This window comes from Eretmochelys imbricata, chromosome 10 (genome assembly GCF_965152235.1).
Source record: "Eretmochelys imbricata isolate rEreImb1 chromosome 10, rEreImb1.hap1, whole genome shotgun sequence".
Taxonomy (NCBI): Eukaryota; Metazoa; Chordata; order Testudines; family Cheloniidae; genus Eretmochelys; species Eretmochelys imbricata.
This window is the reverse complement of record NC_135581.1, coordinates 69,149,855-69,165,627: the sequence shown is the minus strand read 5'-3', so window position 1 is coordinate 69,165,627 and position 15,773 is coordinate 69,149,855. Positions and strand designations below refer to the sequence as shown.

Genomic DNA, 15,773 nt, shown 5'->3' with positions numbered 1-15,773 from the left:
ATCGTAATTTCTCTTGTTAATATGTGAAGGTTATAACAGAAATAGGCTGTACCATCAGATAGGGACACAATGATGTCTACAACCTGCTATGCAAGAAAATGTAACCAATATGCTGTCAGAGGTATTTGCACCACTCTGTATTTCGGTTTAATATACATTCACCTTCTCTGAATGAAAAGGTCTTCCAGATTGTGCTGTGAAAGCTTCCCGCAGTGTCCCTTTCAGTCATCCAGGTGCTGCTCCTCCCATGTGGAAGTTGGGATGGCGCTGTAAGGGTCCATGATGACTTTTGCACAGCGAATAATCATGACAATCAAGAAAAGGCAAAGGAAGACAAAACATGCTAATGTTAGTCCTTTGTCCACATCAACATATGCAGGCTCTGGTGTTGGCGCCTCCATTGTTTGCATCTCTCCTCATCCGGGTTTGTGCTTACTGCTACCATCATCATACACCTGCAAAACAATCATGCCGTCAAACAGCAGGACAGTTGATATGCATCATGAAGCATGGGGAAAATAGCATTTTGTTGTCAATGGCAAAACTCCCATTGACTTCAATGGGCAGGATTGCATTCTGGTGGGTAAGAAAGGCTGGAAATGTTATGGGTCAGCCGGCAAAGAGGGATATAGAACCCAGGTCTGGCTCTTCTGCGGCGATGCCCATGTTTGTTAAATTATCTCATTACTGTTTGCTCCTGAGAGGCTAATAAAGAGTGGCTGGTTTTATTTTTTTTTTAACCAGGAAAACAGTGTTAAAGGGGCACCATCAACTTGAAATCTAATCCATTGTTTGCTGTTAAAAAAAAAAATCAAATTACCCCACTTGTCCCTACAGTCTCTTGTTTTTAAAATAGTTTACTTTTCACTGTTACTCTGTAAAAGACCCAGATAACTGTTAGGGAAACTGTCTATAGTCAAAGTGCTATCACTCATGCAAAGCAAACAAAGGGAAAAATAGTAAAAAACACAAACTTTTTTCCTATACATTTCTCTTTCAGCTGCAGCAATTTTAGGAGTTACTGGCAATAATGGCAGTATTGCCAGTTAATGCTTTCCAGGGGGGCAGTGTGACTTTTAAACTCACGGTGCATCAACAACCGCACTGCTCAGAATGGTGTGACTAGCGCAGGGTTGACGCACTATATCATCTAAGAGACTCTCAACCCCCATTATCCAAATTTGTGAGTAAAGTGGGCTTGAGCACAGAACAGTGTTTGCTGGCCAGTTGCCGTAGCTTGCAAATTCGTTAGCTCTTAACGCAATTGATATATATTGGAGCCCTAAAGGAGGGAAACTGATTCGACTTACAGAATGAGCGGCGGGAGAGATTTCCCTTGACATCCACCCTTGGTCAGGCTGGTGGATGAAGGAGGTGAGGGCGTCTGCTGGAAAAGAACAAGAATACTGATTCGGTCTTTAAACATCTTCTGCAACTTTGGAACTAGTCATCTATTAGCCCTAAACAGTTCCTTATTGTTCAATAACATTCAAAAACACTTCAACTGGGGGAAAGAAACTGGAGCTAGAATAAGCGTGGTGGTTTGGGTGGGAACCAGGCACTAATGCAGTGGAATATGCCTACAGACAGGTTCTGCCTACATTGGAAAGTTTTACTGCCGAAAGTTCTCCCAGAATACTCCTGCCAACACAGGTATTTTGGCAGAGTGCATTCACATTTGGCTGCTATTAAAAAAGAAAGTGCAAGGTGCTAGCTGCTTTGGGTGCAAGGTGCAGGTCAGAGAAGGTGTATTCAAAGCAGTCTTCCGTATTGTTCATTGGCTCTGAAATGAAAGGGACATGGTTGCCTGGAGCTCTTCATACTGACAGCATCTTTATAGGAATGATCCCCTGAGAGGTCTGTACAGAGTGGTGGGGAAGGTGCCCTACTCTGGCAGGAGAAATGTCTGAGCAAAGATCACATTCTACTTGAGTGAAAAGTTCAGTGAAATTGTCCCAGAGGGCCAGAAAGCTGTGTGGGCACAGATAAATGGGCACTTCCACAAGTGGCAGAGGACCCCTATGACTGCCAGATAGCAATGTGAGCCAGTCCAAGCCAGCTCCCCACCAGTTAACCACACACTGTTTCTACCACTTTCCTGCATCTAATCACAGCCTGCAGGTAACGTGTTCTGGTCTTGAACACCTGAAAACAATCCGTTTACAAAGCATTTTCTACAAAATCATGTAGTTTGAATTGTCACTTATTAGTTTGCATTGAGCTTACAATCAATGCAATCGGGTTTTTTTTAGTTTTTCTATGGAGTGCATATGATTTGGTTACCCACAAGCATTGCAGGAAGAAGTGTGTACTTTGAATGGAAGCAAAAGTACTGGCAAAAGGTTTGCCTGTTACTGCCAGTTCATGCTCTTAAAATAAACCAGCTACTTTAAAACAGAATTCCTTTGTTCCTTGCAGAGTCCACTGCCATTTTGAGAGGGGGAGAGGACAAAGGGAGGAGACTGAAGTTTCAGGAGCTCTGAAGAAAGTATGTTGTGCATTACTGGGGGGGGAAGGGGCAGACAGGAAATTACACCTACCTCAGGCCCCTTCCCCAGTGTTGAGTTCTCTCTTTGGGTTCAGTTGGGTCTCCAAGGGCCCCTGGTTCTTGTTGGGCCTGCATATTCCACATCCCTCTCCTCATTCAGCTTCTCCTCAGCCTGCAGGTCCAGGGTGCAATCCCGACTCAGTGTGGCACCGAACTCTTTATAATAGCGGTAGCTGTTGGGAGCAGTGCCAGACTTTCTGTTGTCCTCCTTTGCTCCTGGTAAACCTGCCACAGCTTCTTCCCCTTTGCCCACCGTTGGTTCTTGTCCCTGTTGTAACCCAGCATCTGCATCTTCTTTGCAATGTCAACAGCTAGATCTTTGTTCCTGTGGGAAGTCCACAGCTGTGCCTGGGCAGCGCCTTTCCCCGACAGGCGGCAGCATACGATTCAGCTGGAGCCATGCTTGCTCAGCTGTGGTTGTAAAGGTGGCAGGCGGGGAAAGAGGTATTTCCAGAACATGCTTTACGGGGGGGCAGATTTCAGTCACTGTGACCCCGGGGCAGCAGAGTTAAAAACTTTGACCAGAGAGGTCACTGCTGCAGGAACTGTTGCATTGTGGGTTTGTTGCTGGAGGACTGCATTTGTCCATTCAGGTACTGCTGCGTCCACACAGGCATCCTGCCAGTAGAATCATACCGTCTGAAGACTGGTTTGATTTTACCAGCAAAATTTCAGGCTTTTGTTTGCAGGACTCAGATCTGAGTGTGGATGCAGGGAAGCCTGTGGTGAGACCAGTAACATTTTACTGGTAAAACTTTCTAATGTAGACTAAGCCACGGTGAAATGTTCTGAGCTATGGAGCCTTATCACCTTCACGCTCCAAAAATCTGGTGTAGGACAGTAATTCTAGAACTGTGCTATTCAGACTTTCCAAGGCAGTACTAGTGGTGGTAGAGGATAGCTGAGCCTCGCTCTGCTCTTGAGCTAACATCCAAAGGCATCAGAATTGAGAGCATTTGAATTGGGACTAAGGGCCCAATTCAGGAGAGCACTTAAGCTCAAGTTGACAACCCTTGGACTTCAAGCAGGTAAAGTTAAGAGCTGTCCTGAATGGGGAAGCTGTCTGGAATCGGAGGTTTAAGTGACCAGCTAGCTTGGACTTGATTTTTCTCTCCAATGTTGTTATCCTGTTACAGATTCCCACATATGGATTCTCAGCTAAGGCTGGTGGGAAATTATCCATTGAAACTGTTTTTTGACAGAAAATTGTTTTTTGACTAAATGGAACTTCTCATGAAAAGTATTAACATTACACAGAAAATGTTGATATTTTATAAAAGACACATTCTATCTAAAAGGGTGTTGTGGTGTCTCATGGGAGTTATAGTTCGCATGCCTTATGCTCCTGTTCTCCTCCATGGGCTGGGCTCTCTGTCTGAACTACATTTCCAGCCATGCATCATGTCTAGATGCACCCCCTCTGCTCCCCACAGGGGCAGCAAGTGGTGTATCATGGGAGAGGTAGTGCAGCCAGAGTGCTACATCCACAGAGAAGAATGTGAGCATAAGGTACCTGAAATACAACTCCCACGAGGACCCATGGTGCCAGTTTTAATTGCATTTTTTCTGATTTGGGCTGAAATATTTTACCCTGCATTTTCTGCAGGGAACACCCAACTCCCTCCACCCCCAGCTATTTTCTCACCAGTTCTATTCTCAATGACATAAATGAGTTCTGCATGGATCACATAATCACATGGCTCCCTTCCCTCTGCTCTCCGCATTAATTCATCCCTACACAACAGATGGTCCTCTGATTTGCCTGATCCTTAGTGACTTATGTCTCAGATCAGTCAAAGGAGGTGCTTCAGACCTTAGTCCTTGGAGGAATGGCCCAGCATTGCAAGTCACCCTGCTAACCCATGGCTTGACCAATTACCCACATTATTCCAGCCATTCACACTGCCAAAAGGGAAAAATCCTCTTGTAAATCCAGCCATACAGGAGTGTGCTTGTCTGCTGTTTGTGCTCATCTGAATTACATGATGGATTAGTTAGCAGAAGGTATTTGACAGTGTTGTGCACTGCTGGTTTCTGGAGTTGCTGGGGCATTACAGAAAACTGGCAGTGTAGAAACTGCATTATTACTACCAAGTATCCAAATAACACAAAGGGATTGGCTAAGGCAGCCTGATGTCACCAACCTGTTTCTCCTCCCCGTAAGGGTGCTAAACAACTCTCACGACCGGGCCCTAAATTGCCATTGGAATCAGGCAGGAGACAGACATTAGTGTGAATGAAAGGCGTTATCAGCAAGACAGCACCATTACATAGCTGCTGTACAAGGACAGTTGACTGATTTCTTCATCTAGTAACACCCAGTAAATACCCCTTCTGAACACCATCCCCATGTATTTAACTAAGAGATTGCTGCCATAATCATCGTGTGACGGTCACCATAATCAGAGGGGAAGTGACCCAAATGGGGCCAAAGACAGTAAACAGCTAAAGGATCCAGATACCACAGGAACAGCCCCCGCCCTTACATAAAAACACTCTGCATCTGAACAGAACAGAAGGGTTAACTCAGCAATATGACATAAAATGTACATTGGAGCTGATGAGTACAATTGCAAATAGTGGCAGGTGTGAGACCAGGGCATGAAATACTCAGTGATACTGATGTTGTCAAGTGATGATGAGCAAGATTTGTGCCATGGTTCTCAAGCATGAAAAGCTGCTAAATATTCATGTGATCAAGACTAAACAGTACAAGCAGCATATGCAATACTTGTGGTGGGGGAATCCACAAGTATTGCTAATTATTGAGTAACGAACACACAGACCAGTACCATTCACTCCCCTAATGGCTGGATTATCTCTGCCTATTTTGGTTATTATTATAGCAGGTATTGTGACAAGACAGCCATCCATTTCTACTGGAAGTTCTACGACCCCGTGCAATGCTATCACTGAAGGTCTAATGCTTGTACTCCAAGAGGTATGGGGGAAATGAGAAAATTATTTTAGGATGGGGGGGAGGGGTTTGAGAATTAAGGAGCACATTATACCCTTATCCCACATGTGATATGTCCCTAAGACCTGATGCAAGTAGAGCAGTAAGTTAATGAAGTATCTATTTTAGGACATGGCAAAATTCAGATGAAGTTAAGAGATGAGCAGAAGTAATCCAAATATCCTGCAGAGATGAAAAGACAAACTGCAGAGATATCAAAGGACAGGGTATATTTTCATATAGCACTTCAGTATAACGGACAGTGATAGTTATGGTAAGAATTGCTATTAAGGTGGAAATTTGAATGTGCAATAAAGACTACAGATCACAATTTTGAACCTGAGTCTTCAGTTGTTGCTATGCTTAAAAAGAGGTAACTCACAGACTTAGTTGCACACTTTAAATATAGCCCCGATTTACATTTTCAGTGTTCCTGGGATCGGGTGTTCACGCCGCACTTCACCTGAAAGGGTTAAAATAGGTTAATTAGCCCCTTCCCAACTAATAGGCTGCACCTGTAGGAGAATCAGGCTGACTAGGTGAGCCCTAATAGAAGATGAAGTTCAGATGAGCCCATGCAGGCTGGGCTGCTAGAAAGCCAGCAAGGGGATGCAGGGGATGTTCTGTAGTCACTCCCTAGGTGAGCATGTGACTCTGTCAAGAACCTGAGTGGAGTGAACTAGCCACAGGGAGCTGGAGAAGAAGAGTAGGAAGGAGCATAGGGAAATAATAACAGAGTCTGGGAGTGAGCAGACTGTGGCTGCTGAACAGAGGGTCCCTGTGTTGGAACCCAGAGTAGTGGGCAGGCCTGAGTTTTCTTATCTGCCATGGAGAAAAGTGGCACTAGTCTTCAACTATAGGATAGCCTAGAAAGGTAACTGTACAGTTGATCCAGCGATCCTTTGGTACCCTGGGGAGAAGACACACAATGACCTGGCTGGAGCAGTAAGCCATGAAGAGGGAGCAGCTGAGGCATCAAGAAGGAGCACCCTGAGTTGCAGAAGAGAAGTTGCAGGGCTTGTGAATGAGCAGCAGAAGGGGGTATCAGATGTGGAAGGAGCTAATCCCCAGAATAGCCATGAGGAGGTGCCCTGGTGGTAAGTGAACCCTGTTGCAGTTGTCAGTTCTCACAATGTTATCACTAGTCTCATGATATTTGGAGCTTTATTTTTTTTTTAATTTTATTTTTTTTTAAACACACCAGCCCTTGAAATCCTCTGACTGTTGGAATTCCAGCTTCCCTTTAAAAAAAAAAAAAAAAAAAAAAGGCTTCTAGACCTCAGTTGCAGAGAAAAGCTTGAAAATGTGACCTGAATGCATCTTCAAGGTACGAAAACCAGAAGGCAAATTAAAAAAAAAAAAAAAAAAAAAACCAACTTTTTTGAAGTTTCCTGCTGTTCTGCCAATCTCAGGAGTTATGGGGCCTGACTAATGATTAGTGATTTCTTTTGGACTAGCAATACTGTTGCAGGATCAGGGTCTTAATAAGCTCATTTGTTCTACCATCTCTCACTTGCCTGTTTTCTATTGCTGATGAACTCTCTAGTCCATAAAATCAGTCTTGTCTCCTACTGTTCCTTAGCAGGAAACTAAGCTTTACATGACTGTTTTATGTTTTTTATTTCTCTTTTATCAGTTAATAGATTTATTCTATAATACAAACATGGAAAAAGCAAAGTCTCATGACCAATGTATTTCACTGACTCCACTGGTCAAAGCATTCAGCAGACAGCTACGTTCATTGAAATCCTAAAAATGATACAAATGTTCAGTTTTCTGAATTCCGCTCCCTTGGTTGAGCTCTGTGCTGATGTGGAAACATCAGACTTATCATTGCTACTATTGGTATCCTGCTGCTGCCCCTGCTTTTTCCTATTTGAATCAGACTGCCAACTTACAATACACAGTAACTACCATCTTCTATATCATTGCCTGGGGAAGGGGAAGAGAAGTGGCATCAGCCCTTCCATTTAGGCCCCAATTCAGCAAAGCACTTCAGCCCATGTTTAAATACCATTTAAGCATATGCTCGACTGCTTTTCTGAATTGGGGCTTAATAACCATTGCCGGTATCATACAGGATCTGCAGCAACAGACTCCTTGACTAAGTACAGGATTAACTGAGACTTTAGTGAAATAAACGTGTTTTCTGGCTCCTTCATGTGGGTCAACTCATGTCCAAAGTGAAACTCCCCATAATTATGTTGTAGTAAAATGGCAGACATGTACCCAAACTCACTGTGAGCTTCCCTGGGGCCACGTTTGATGCCAATCCAAAGACTATGGCTAGTGTACTGATCCACGAGAGGAGGTCTGCTTGATTAGGGTAGACTTCACAGGATGTGCTCTCAATTACAGCAGCAAAATGGATGTGGGTGTGAACTATGCCAGCTAAGAGAACCTAGGGCAAGAAAAGGACAGAACAAAACTTAATAAAAAAAAAAGCCTAATGAAAACTCAGCAGTGTCCTAATTCATGAACATCTGAGTACCTTAAAAACTAGAAGATAAGAGAATAACTAGAGGGAATAGATCAACTTCAAAGTGTTTTGGTATACAAATGTAAACACCATAGTGTAGTATACAACTAACCTAGAGTAAAATTAATAGCTTCTAAACAGCTGAATTTTTAAAGATAGCCTTGATTGAGGGCTTCAGTGATGAATGGGGCTTGGTGTGGCTCATTACACTAGGGTGACTTTCAACCCCAGAGAATAGAACTCTCCAGTTTCAAAAGAGAACACACCATAGGCTGAGAGTAACAGTTAATGTGATTTGGGAATACAGAAATGTACAAACTTGGATTGGTTCAAATTTGGGGCTCGTCATGGTTTTGTGCACTTGTGACAATCTGCTTCTTGCTTTCCCTCTCTTCCAGGGGGACGATCCTTGTACAAGCCCTATATATGATAGACTACTTTCCCCAGCATGTAGGACTGGGGGGAGAATGTCCCACCCACTAACTGCTACATGCATGGGAAGGAATGTAGCAGCCCCATGGAGGCTGCTCTTTCTTTTCTCTACACGGTTCCCTGTGCTGGCTACCCATACTGCAGGTGATACAGGGATACCTTATGGGCCCCAGTCTGGCTCTCTGAAATCTGTCAGGCAAACTCAATGATATTGAGATTAGCCCTTTCCAGCGGACAGTATAGAAATAGAACGGGTGTTAGACAATCAGATTGGTGGATGTCTGGCTCTAATTTAGGGATACAGCCAATCGGCTAACAGTGGGCACACATGGGGGGGGCTAGGGGAGGGAAATGAGTAAAACAGTCTGCACGTCTATGAAACACTAGCCTTTGAATTGCAGTAAATGACTATACCTAGTCAGTCATTGTCTGACTGTTTGGCTGAAAACACTGAACAAATGAAAGGGAAATCCAGAAAACAAATAACTTCCTTATGAATCAAATTCCATGAATTCCAATGGAACTCCTCACCCCATACAATAAGATCTGTGCTCCGTTAACTGCCCTCAAACCTGAGGATAAATGAGCTTTGCAGACAGGTCCCCAGCTTTGACCAGGCTGGGGCCCTGTCTGTTATGCCAGGAGTTGGAGAGCAGCCCTGAATTGGGAGGGCACAGCTCTTGCCTGTTGCAGCCTGTGGGTGGGAAGGTGATGGTGGCTTCAGGCTGCAAGTTCTGTGCAGTATCTTTTCAAGGTGCAACACAATAAGCCGTTGTCACACTGCTGCATCAGGCAAAACAAGGAGTCACAGAAATCATCTGGTCAAACGAAATCAATGTCAGAGTATGGCTCTAGGAGCAAGATATTGGGAGCAATGCTGACTTACACCAGGTGAGAATCTGGCCAAAGCTGCTTAGTTTTGCTTTTATTTTCATTGAAGGCAAGATATTCCCCAGCTTGCTCTTCCTCAGAGGACTGCCACAATTGAGATGGCATTTTTTGTATAATGACCTAATGTCTTACAGACAAGCACACAGAGGAAACAGTATTAATGAAATTTCTCTATCAGCTTTTAAACAGCCTCACCCCCACAGTGCAGCAAGAGTTGCATCTGGACAATGCTCATTCTCATCCAGGCAAGAAAAATTAATCATTTGAAATAAGTGCTGCTTGAGGCCTAATAAAGTTGATATGGTAACGACCTACCCCAGTAAGAATGCATTACAGGTGGATTGCATAAACATTAACAGTGCCTACTGTGGTTAATTGGTGTTTTCATAGAAATCTAAACATGAATTTCCATCTTGTTGGCAGCTGGAAGCACTGCCTGTGTGAGATTTATCAACACCCAATGAGCTGTTATGGGTTTCTTTCAGCTGTTTTATTTTTAGTCTTAATTTCTTTCATTTTAATAAATGGCTCTTAAATAGCTGCAGCAAGGAAGAAATCTGACATTTTCATCTGGCTGCCTGCTGGGCTTGCCTCACCCTCATGTCAAGTGAGGTATATAGAATTCTTCATAGCTCTGCCTCCGTTTTCTTCTAGACTCTGCTCACTGCTGAGAGCTGGCTGGAGAGTCTGCTGTGAGAGCAATTTAGGGGGATGGCTCAGGGAGATATCTGGACTGTGGTGTAGCCAGAACAGATGCTTGAGCTGTATCTTTCTGGGCAGTCACCAAGCACATAAAACACCTATATTCTATTCTAATGAAGCAAGGAGAAGGGATGCTGACAGGAGTCAAGCAAAAGATAAAGGTTGAGACTAGATACAAGGTCAGTTTATCTTCTATTTCTACTGCTCTTACTCTGGTGTGTAGCTTTACTGACTCCAGTGGAGTTACTCTGAATACATGCTGGCCTCAGTGCGGGGAATGAGACCCACAGTATATTAATCTAAGATTCTGTATTTACATGACTGATAACAGTGTGTGGAATTCTCCCTGCCTTCCTCTGAGAGCTTTTAGAGCCCTTAATTTGGCTGCATCCAGAACATCCAAGAGTGTATGAAAACATTTGATTGTACTTCAGAATGGCTTGTTTCTGGTTTTTGATGAAGATTAAGGGCCGTTCTTAATTTTATCCAAGATGGTTTGCTCAGCCTCCAGCTGGAAATGGACTGTGTCACTTACACAGGCTTTTGATCAGAAGTAACTCTGCTTAACGGAATACCCAATTACATGCAAATCATATTCAGGCCTGGTGAAAGACCCATTTTGCAACAATCCCCAAGCAACAGAAGCAATCTGTCCTAGTGGGTGCACGCACATCCCCTAAGCTCCCCGGTGTCATTAGTCCATCAGACAAATTCCTAACTGCCCTTTGTACCCAGCGCTCTCTTCCCTGTTTAACAGAAAATTTTCTCTCATTTCTTGTAATAAAATATAGGCAGTGTACAGGGAGGGGAGGACAGGGAAACCATGTTGGATTTCATAAATACAATTGCATGCATACCTTCCAGATATGAGGCTTTCAATCGTATGTTAGCATTCCAGTAATGTGGGTCTAAGTCCCAGTTGTGAATGTACCTAAAGTTTCGTTGGTGCTCACAATGGCTTTACCTGCATGCAGACGCTAATCAGATTCACTTCCACGCAGACCTGGAAGCAGTTCTATTGTCACCTAGATCGCCTGCAAAACAAACAAAAAACCTCCTTTGCACATGCACAGTGAACGTTACCGATTTCCATTACACTGCAGGGACTCTCTGTAGCAAGAGACTGAGGGGGCATTCGGTCCGGATCCCCCTGATTTAAAGGAGAAACTCCATTTTTATTCATATCCAACTTTTCCCCAAAAGAACATCCCTGGTACAAAAATGGGGATTTTATTTAAATCCAAAATTCTTGATGTATTTTTGTAAACAATGTTTCCTCCAGAGCGAAAGATAAAGTTATAAGTTAATAGGTCTCTGGAATCTGCCGCATTTCCTCGGCTGCCTTTTAGAGCTGGCTGGACGTTTTTTTTTTTTTTTTCCCTCATCCCCCACCCACTCCCAAAAACATTTTTCATTGGAAAACACCAATTAGTTGAAAATAAATTTCTTTGCAGAAAAGGGTCAGTTTCCATATGTTTTGGCTCAATTTTTTTTAAAGACGTTTGAAATTGTTCATGTTTCACTTCAAAGTTTTTTCTAAATAACTGTTTCGAAATGGAAACCAATTACAGTTTTTTAAAAAAAGGATGTTCTGAATTTTTTTTTTTTAATTTTTATTTTGTGAAAATTGAGGTTTTTGACTTTGTCCCAGTTCAGGAAATGTTTTTTCCCCTGTTTTTATTTATTTTCCCCCTCAAAGATCCCATGATATCAATCAAAGAGGATTAGATACAGCTCCTCCTGAGTGCATCAGTGCCACCGTCCACTCAAAGGGGTTTCTCATGTGTATCACAATTTGCTCCTCTGGCTAGGGACTCAGTGTGTTGCCTCCTTTAATGCTTCTAACCTCTGCTGGGCCATAGAATTAGAGACTGGATTCTACACTCAAATTCAGATTCTCAGTTGATGCTAAACCCCAGGGCCAGTCCTGCCCCTGAACTTTTTAAGTAACTGTAATCTCATCAGCTAATATAAAAATTGCTCAAATAGTTGATCTCTTTTCTCAGTTTTGTCCCCAGATGCATGTCAAATGAATTCACCACTAATTTAAACTTCAGATCTATAAAATAAGCGACTGGACACTTAATCCTACCATAATATTCCTAATAATTCAACTTTATAATCCGAGATAGTAAGTATTTAATGGAAGTGAAATACTGTGGTTGGATCCAGACTAACTTTTCGGTGCCTAGAAAGTAGGGTTGTCAAACAATTTAAAAAATTAATAGCACTGTTAAACAATAATAGAATACAATATAATTTAAATATTTTGGATGATTTCTACATTTTCAAATATATATTTCAATTACAATGCAGAATACAAAGTGTACAGTGCTCACTTTATATTTTGATTACAAGTATTTGCACTGTAAAAAACAAAAGAAATAGTATTTTTCAATTCACCTCATACAAGTGCTGTACTGCAGTCTCTTGACCATGAAAATGCAACTTACAAATGTAGGGTTTTTTGTGTTACATAACTGCCCTCAAAAACAAAACAATGCCCTCAAAAACAAAACTTTAGCGCCTACAAGTCCACTCAGTCCTATTTCTTGCTCAGCCAATTGCTAAGAGAAACAAGTTTGTTTACGTTTATGGGGAATACTGCTGCCCACTTCTTAATTACAGTGCCACCTGAAAGTGAAAACAGGTGTTTGCTTGGCACTGTTATAGCTGGTGTTGTAAGATATTTGTGTGCCAGGTGCGCTAAATGTTCATATGCCTCTTCATGCTTCGGTAGGGTGACCAGATCACAACAGTAAAATATCAGGACACATTGGGGTGACATCAGTCCTGCCCACAGTCCATCCCCGCTCCTCCAAGGCTCTGCCCCAGGTCTCGCCCCCCACCCCCCCGCCACCATTCCTTCTTCATCCCCCGGCCCACTGCTGGCTTGCTGCATCCCTCCTCAGTCCCCTACCCACTGCTCGCCTCCTCACACCCCCTGCCTGTTGCTGGCCCATCGCTCACCTCTTCACCCTCCCTGCCCACCACTGGCTCACTGGTCGCCTTTTCACTGTCTACAGCGCCAGCTTCCCCTCTGCCCAGTGTCCGCCCCACTGCCTCTTCCTTCCCCCATTCCACCTCCTTCCCCCAAGTCCATGCTCATGCCTCTTCTTCACTTCCTCCCCTGAGTGCACCACATCCCCGCTCCTTCCCCTCCCTCCCGGAAAGTCCTAAGTGCTGCCAAAGAGCTGTTCGGTGGCAGGGGTGGAAGTGCTGGGAGGGAGAGGGAGGAGCAGGGATGTGGTGCGCTTGGGGGGGGGGGGAGAAGGAGGCGAGGAGGGGGGATCTTGGCTGCTGGTGGGTGCAGAGCACCCGCTAATTTTTTCCCATGGGTGCTCCAGCCCCAGAACACCCACGGAGTTGGCGCCTCCTGCCTTCTCGCCTCCTTACCTGAATATCGGGACAAATGGGGTCCCAATCGTACATCAATCGGGATGCAGGACAAAGGGTTAAAATAGGGACTGTCCCGATACTTAATGGGACATCTGGTCACCCTATGCTTCGGCCATCATTCCAGAGGACATGCTTCCAAGCTGATGATGCTCATTTTAAAAAAAAATGCGTTAATTAAATTTGTGACTGAACTCCTTGGGGGGAGAATTCTATGTCTCCTGCTCTGTTTACCTGCATTCTGCCATATATTTCATGTTATAGCAGTCTCTGAGGGTGACCCAGCACATGTGTTCTTAAAACGAACGACAACTTTCACTGCAAATTTGACAAAATGCAAAGAAGGTACCAATGTGAGGTTTCTAAAAATAGTTACAGCACTCGACCCGAGATTTAAGAATCTGAAGTGCCTTCCAAAATCTGAGAGGGATGAGGTGTGGAGCATGCTTTCAGAAGTCTTAAAAGAGCAACACTCCAATGCGGAAACTACAGAACCCAAACAACCAAAAAAGCAAATCAACCTTCTGCTGGTGGCATCTGACTCAGATAGTGAAAATGAACATGCGTTGTTCTGCACTGCTTTAGATCATTTTCAAGCAGAACCCGTCATCAGCTTGGATGCATGTCCTCTGGAATGGTGGTTGAAGCATGAAGGGACATATAAATCTTTAGCGCATCTGGCACTTGAGACTCCAGCTACAACAGTGCCATGCAAATGCCTGTTCTCACTTTCAGGTGACATTGTAAACAATAAGCCAGCAGCATTATCTTCTGCAAATGTAAACAAACTTGATTGGCTGAACAAGAAGTAGGACTGGGTGGACTTGTAAGCTCTAAAGTTTTACATTGTTTTATTTTTGAATGCAGGGTTGGTTTTTTTTTTTTTTTTTTACATAATTCTACATTTGTAGGTTCAACTTTCATGATCTTGAGATTGCACTGTAGTACTTGTATGAGGTGAATTGAAAAATACTATTTTGTTTATCATTTTTACAGTGCAAATATTTGTAATAAAAATAATATAAAGTGAGCACTGTACGCTTCGTATGCTATGTTGTAATTGAAATAGATTATATTTGAAAATGTAGAAAACCTCCAAAATATGTAATAAATTTCAATTGGTATTCTATTGTTTAACAGTGCAATTAATCGTGATTCTTTTTTTTAATCACGATAAATTTTTTTGAGCTAATCGCGTGACTTAACTGCGATTAATTGACAGCCCAACTAGAAAGCAATTCTTTAATTGCTGCCTCCATTTAAAAAAAAAACCTAATTGTCCTTTTATGCTTAAAATTCTTTCAGGAGGAAGTCAATACTCTATTTTAGTAGCATAGACACCCTGTGATCCTGATTACTCAAATAAATTTTAGTCTCTACGGTGCCACAAGTACTCCTTTTCTTTTTGTTGTCTACCTGTAGCATAAAGTAAGGTGTCTCTGGGTGGGTGGGTGAGTGGGTTGGTTGATTGGTTTTTAACTTTTCTTAATTTTTTGTCCCTTTCTCCAGTCAGAACTAATTCATACACTGGTACTTCAAAAAGCTTCAGATCAGTTTGAGTAATCACATTTTCATGAGTTAATCTGCTTTTGAAATCATTTGTATATGAACAAGAGAGAAGTGTTCCTCAGAACATTTGTTTTAACAAATCTATATAATATATTACTAGCAGTTGATAGTTCCTTTGAAGATTAAAGAGATCGTTTGTGATTGCCCAAAGAGTTGATGAACACATAAATCAGCCTGGAGAAAGCATTAAAGGCTTGTATTGTACCAACATTTATCTCTGACTTTTAATGTTGAGAAACTTTGGTCACATAATCTTTATTTTGAAGATGATTCAAGATATTTTTTAAATAATTTGGTTGTTGCAATTTAGTGAGTACCCCCCACCCCTTAAATGGATCAAATAGCTGATCCTCTTTTGTTCACTTATGAAGCACTTGGCACTGTTAGCTAAATGTTGTTTAGCCCAACAACGGAGCAAAGATTCCAGGAGTTACTGGTAATTACATTAGATCTTAGGTTTCAGAGTAGCAGCCATGTTAGTCTGTATCCGCAAAAAGAAAAGGAGGACTTGTGGCACCTTAGAGACTAACAAATTTATTTGAGCATAAGCTTTCGCGAGCTACAGCTCACTTCATTGGATGCATTCAGGGGAAAATACAGTGGGGAGATGAAACAATGGGTGTTACCATACACACTGTAATGACAGTGATCAGGTAAGGTGAGCTATTACCAGCAGGAGAGCGGGGTGGGACGGGGTGGGGGACAGACCTTTTTGTAGTGATAATCAAGGTGGGCCATTTTGAGTAGCCTGAGAATGTTGCTGAGTTAGGAAGATCTACTGATTAGAGCTAAAAAGCTGA

The 15,773-nt window shown here is 42.8% G+C and overlaps 1 protein-coding gene across 1 annotated transcript; it reads right to left on the bottom strand.

Moving 5' to 3' along the window:
- Positions 1–221: 221 nt before the first annotated feature.
- On the bottom strand, positions 222–401 carry CTXND1 (cortexin domain containing 1). The gene has a single exon (XM_077827776.1). It carries the CDS (start codon positions 399–401, stop codon positions 222–224), a length of 180 nt encoding a protein of 59 aa, XP_077683902.1.
- Between the last annotated feature and the right edge of the window lie 15,372 nt (positions 402–15,773).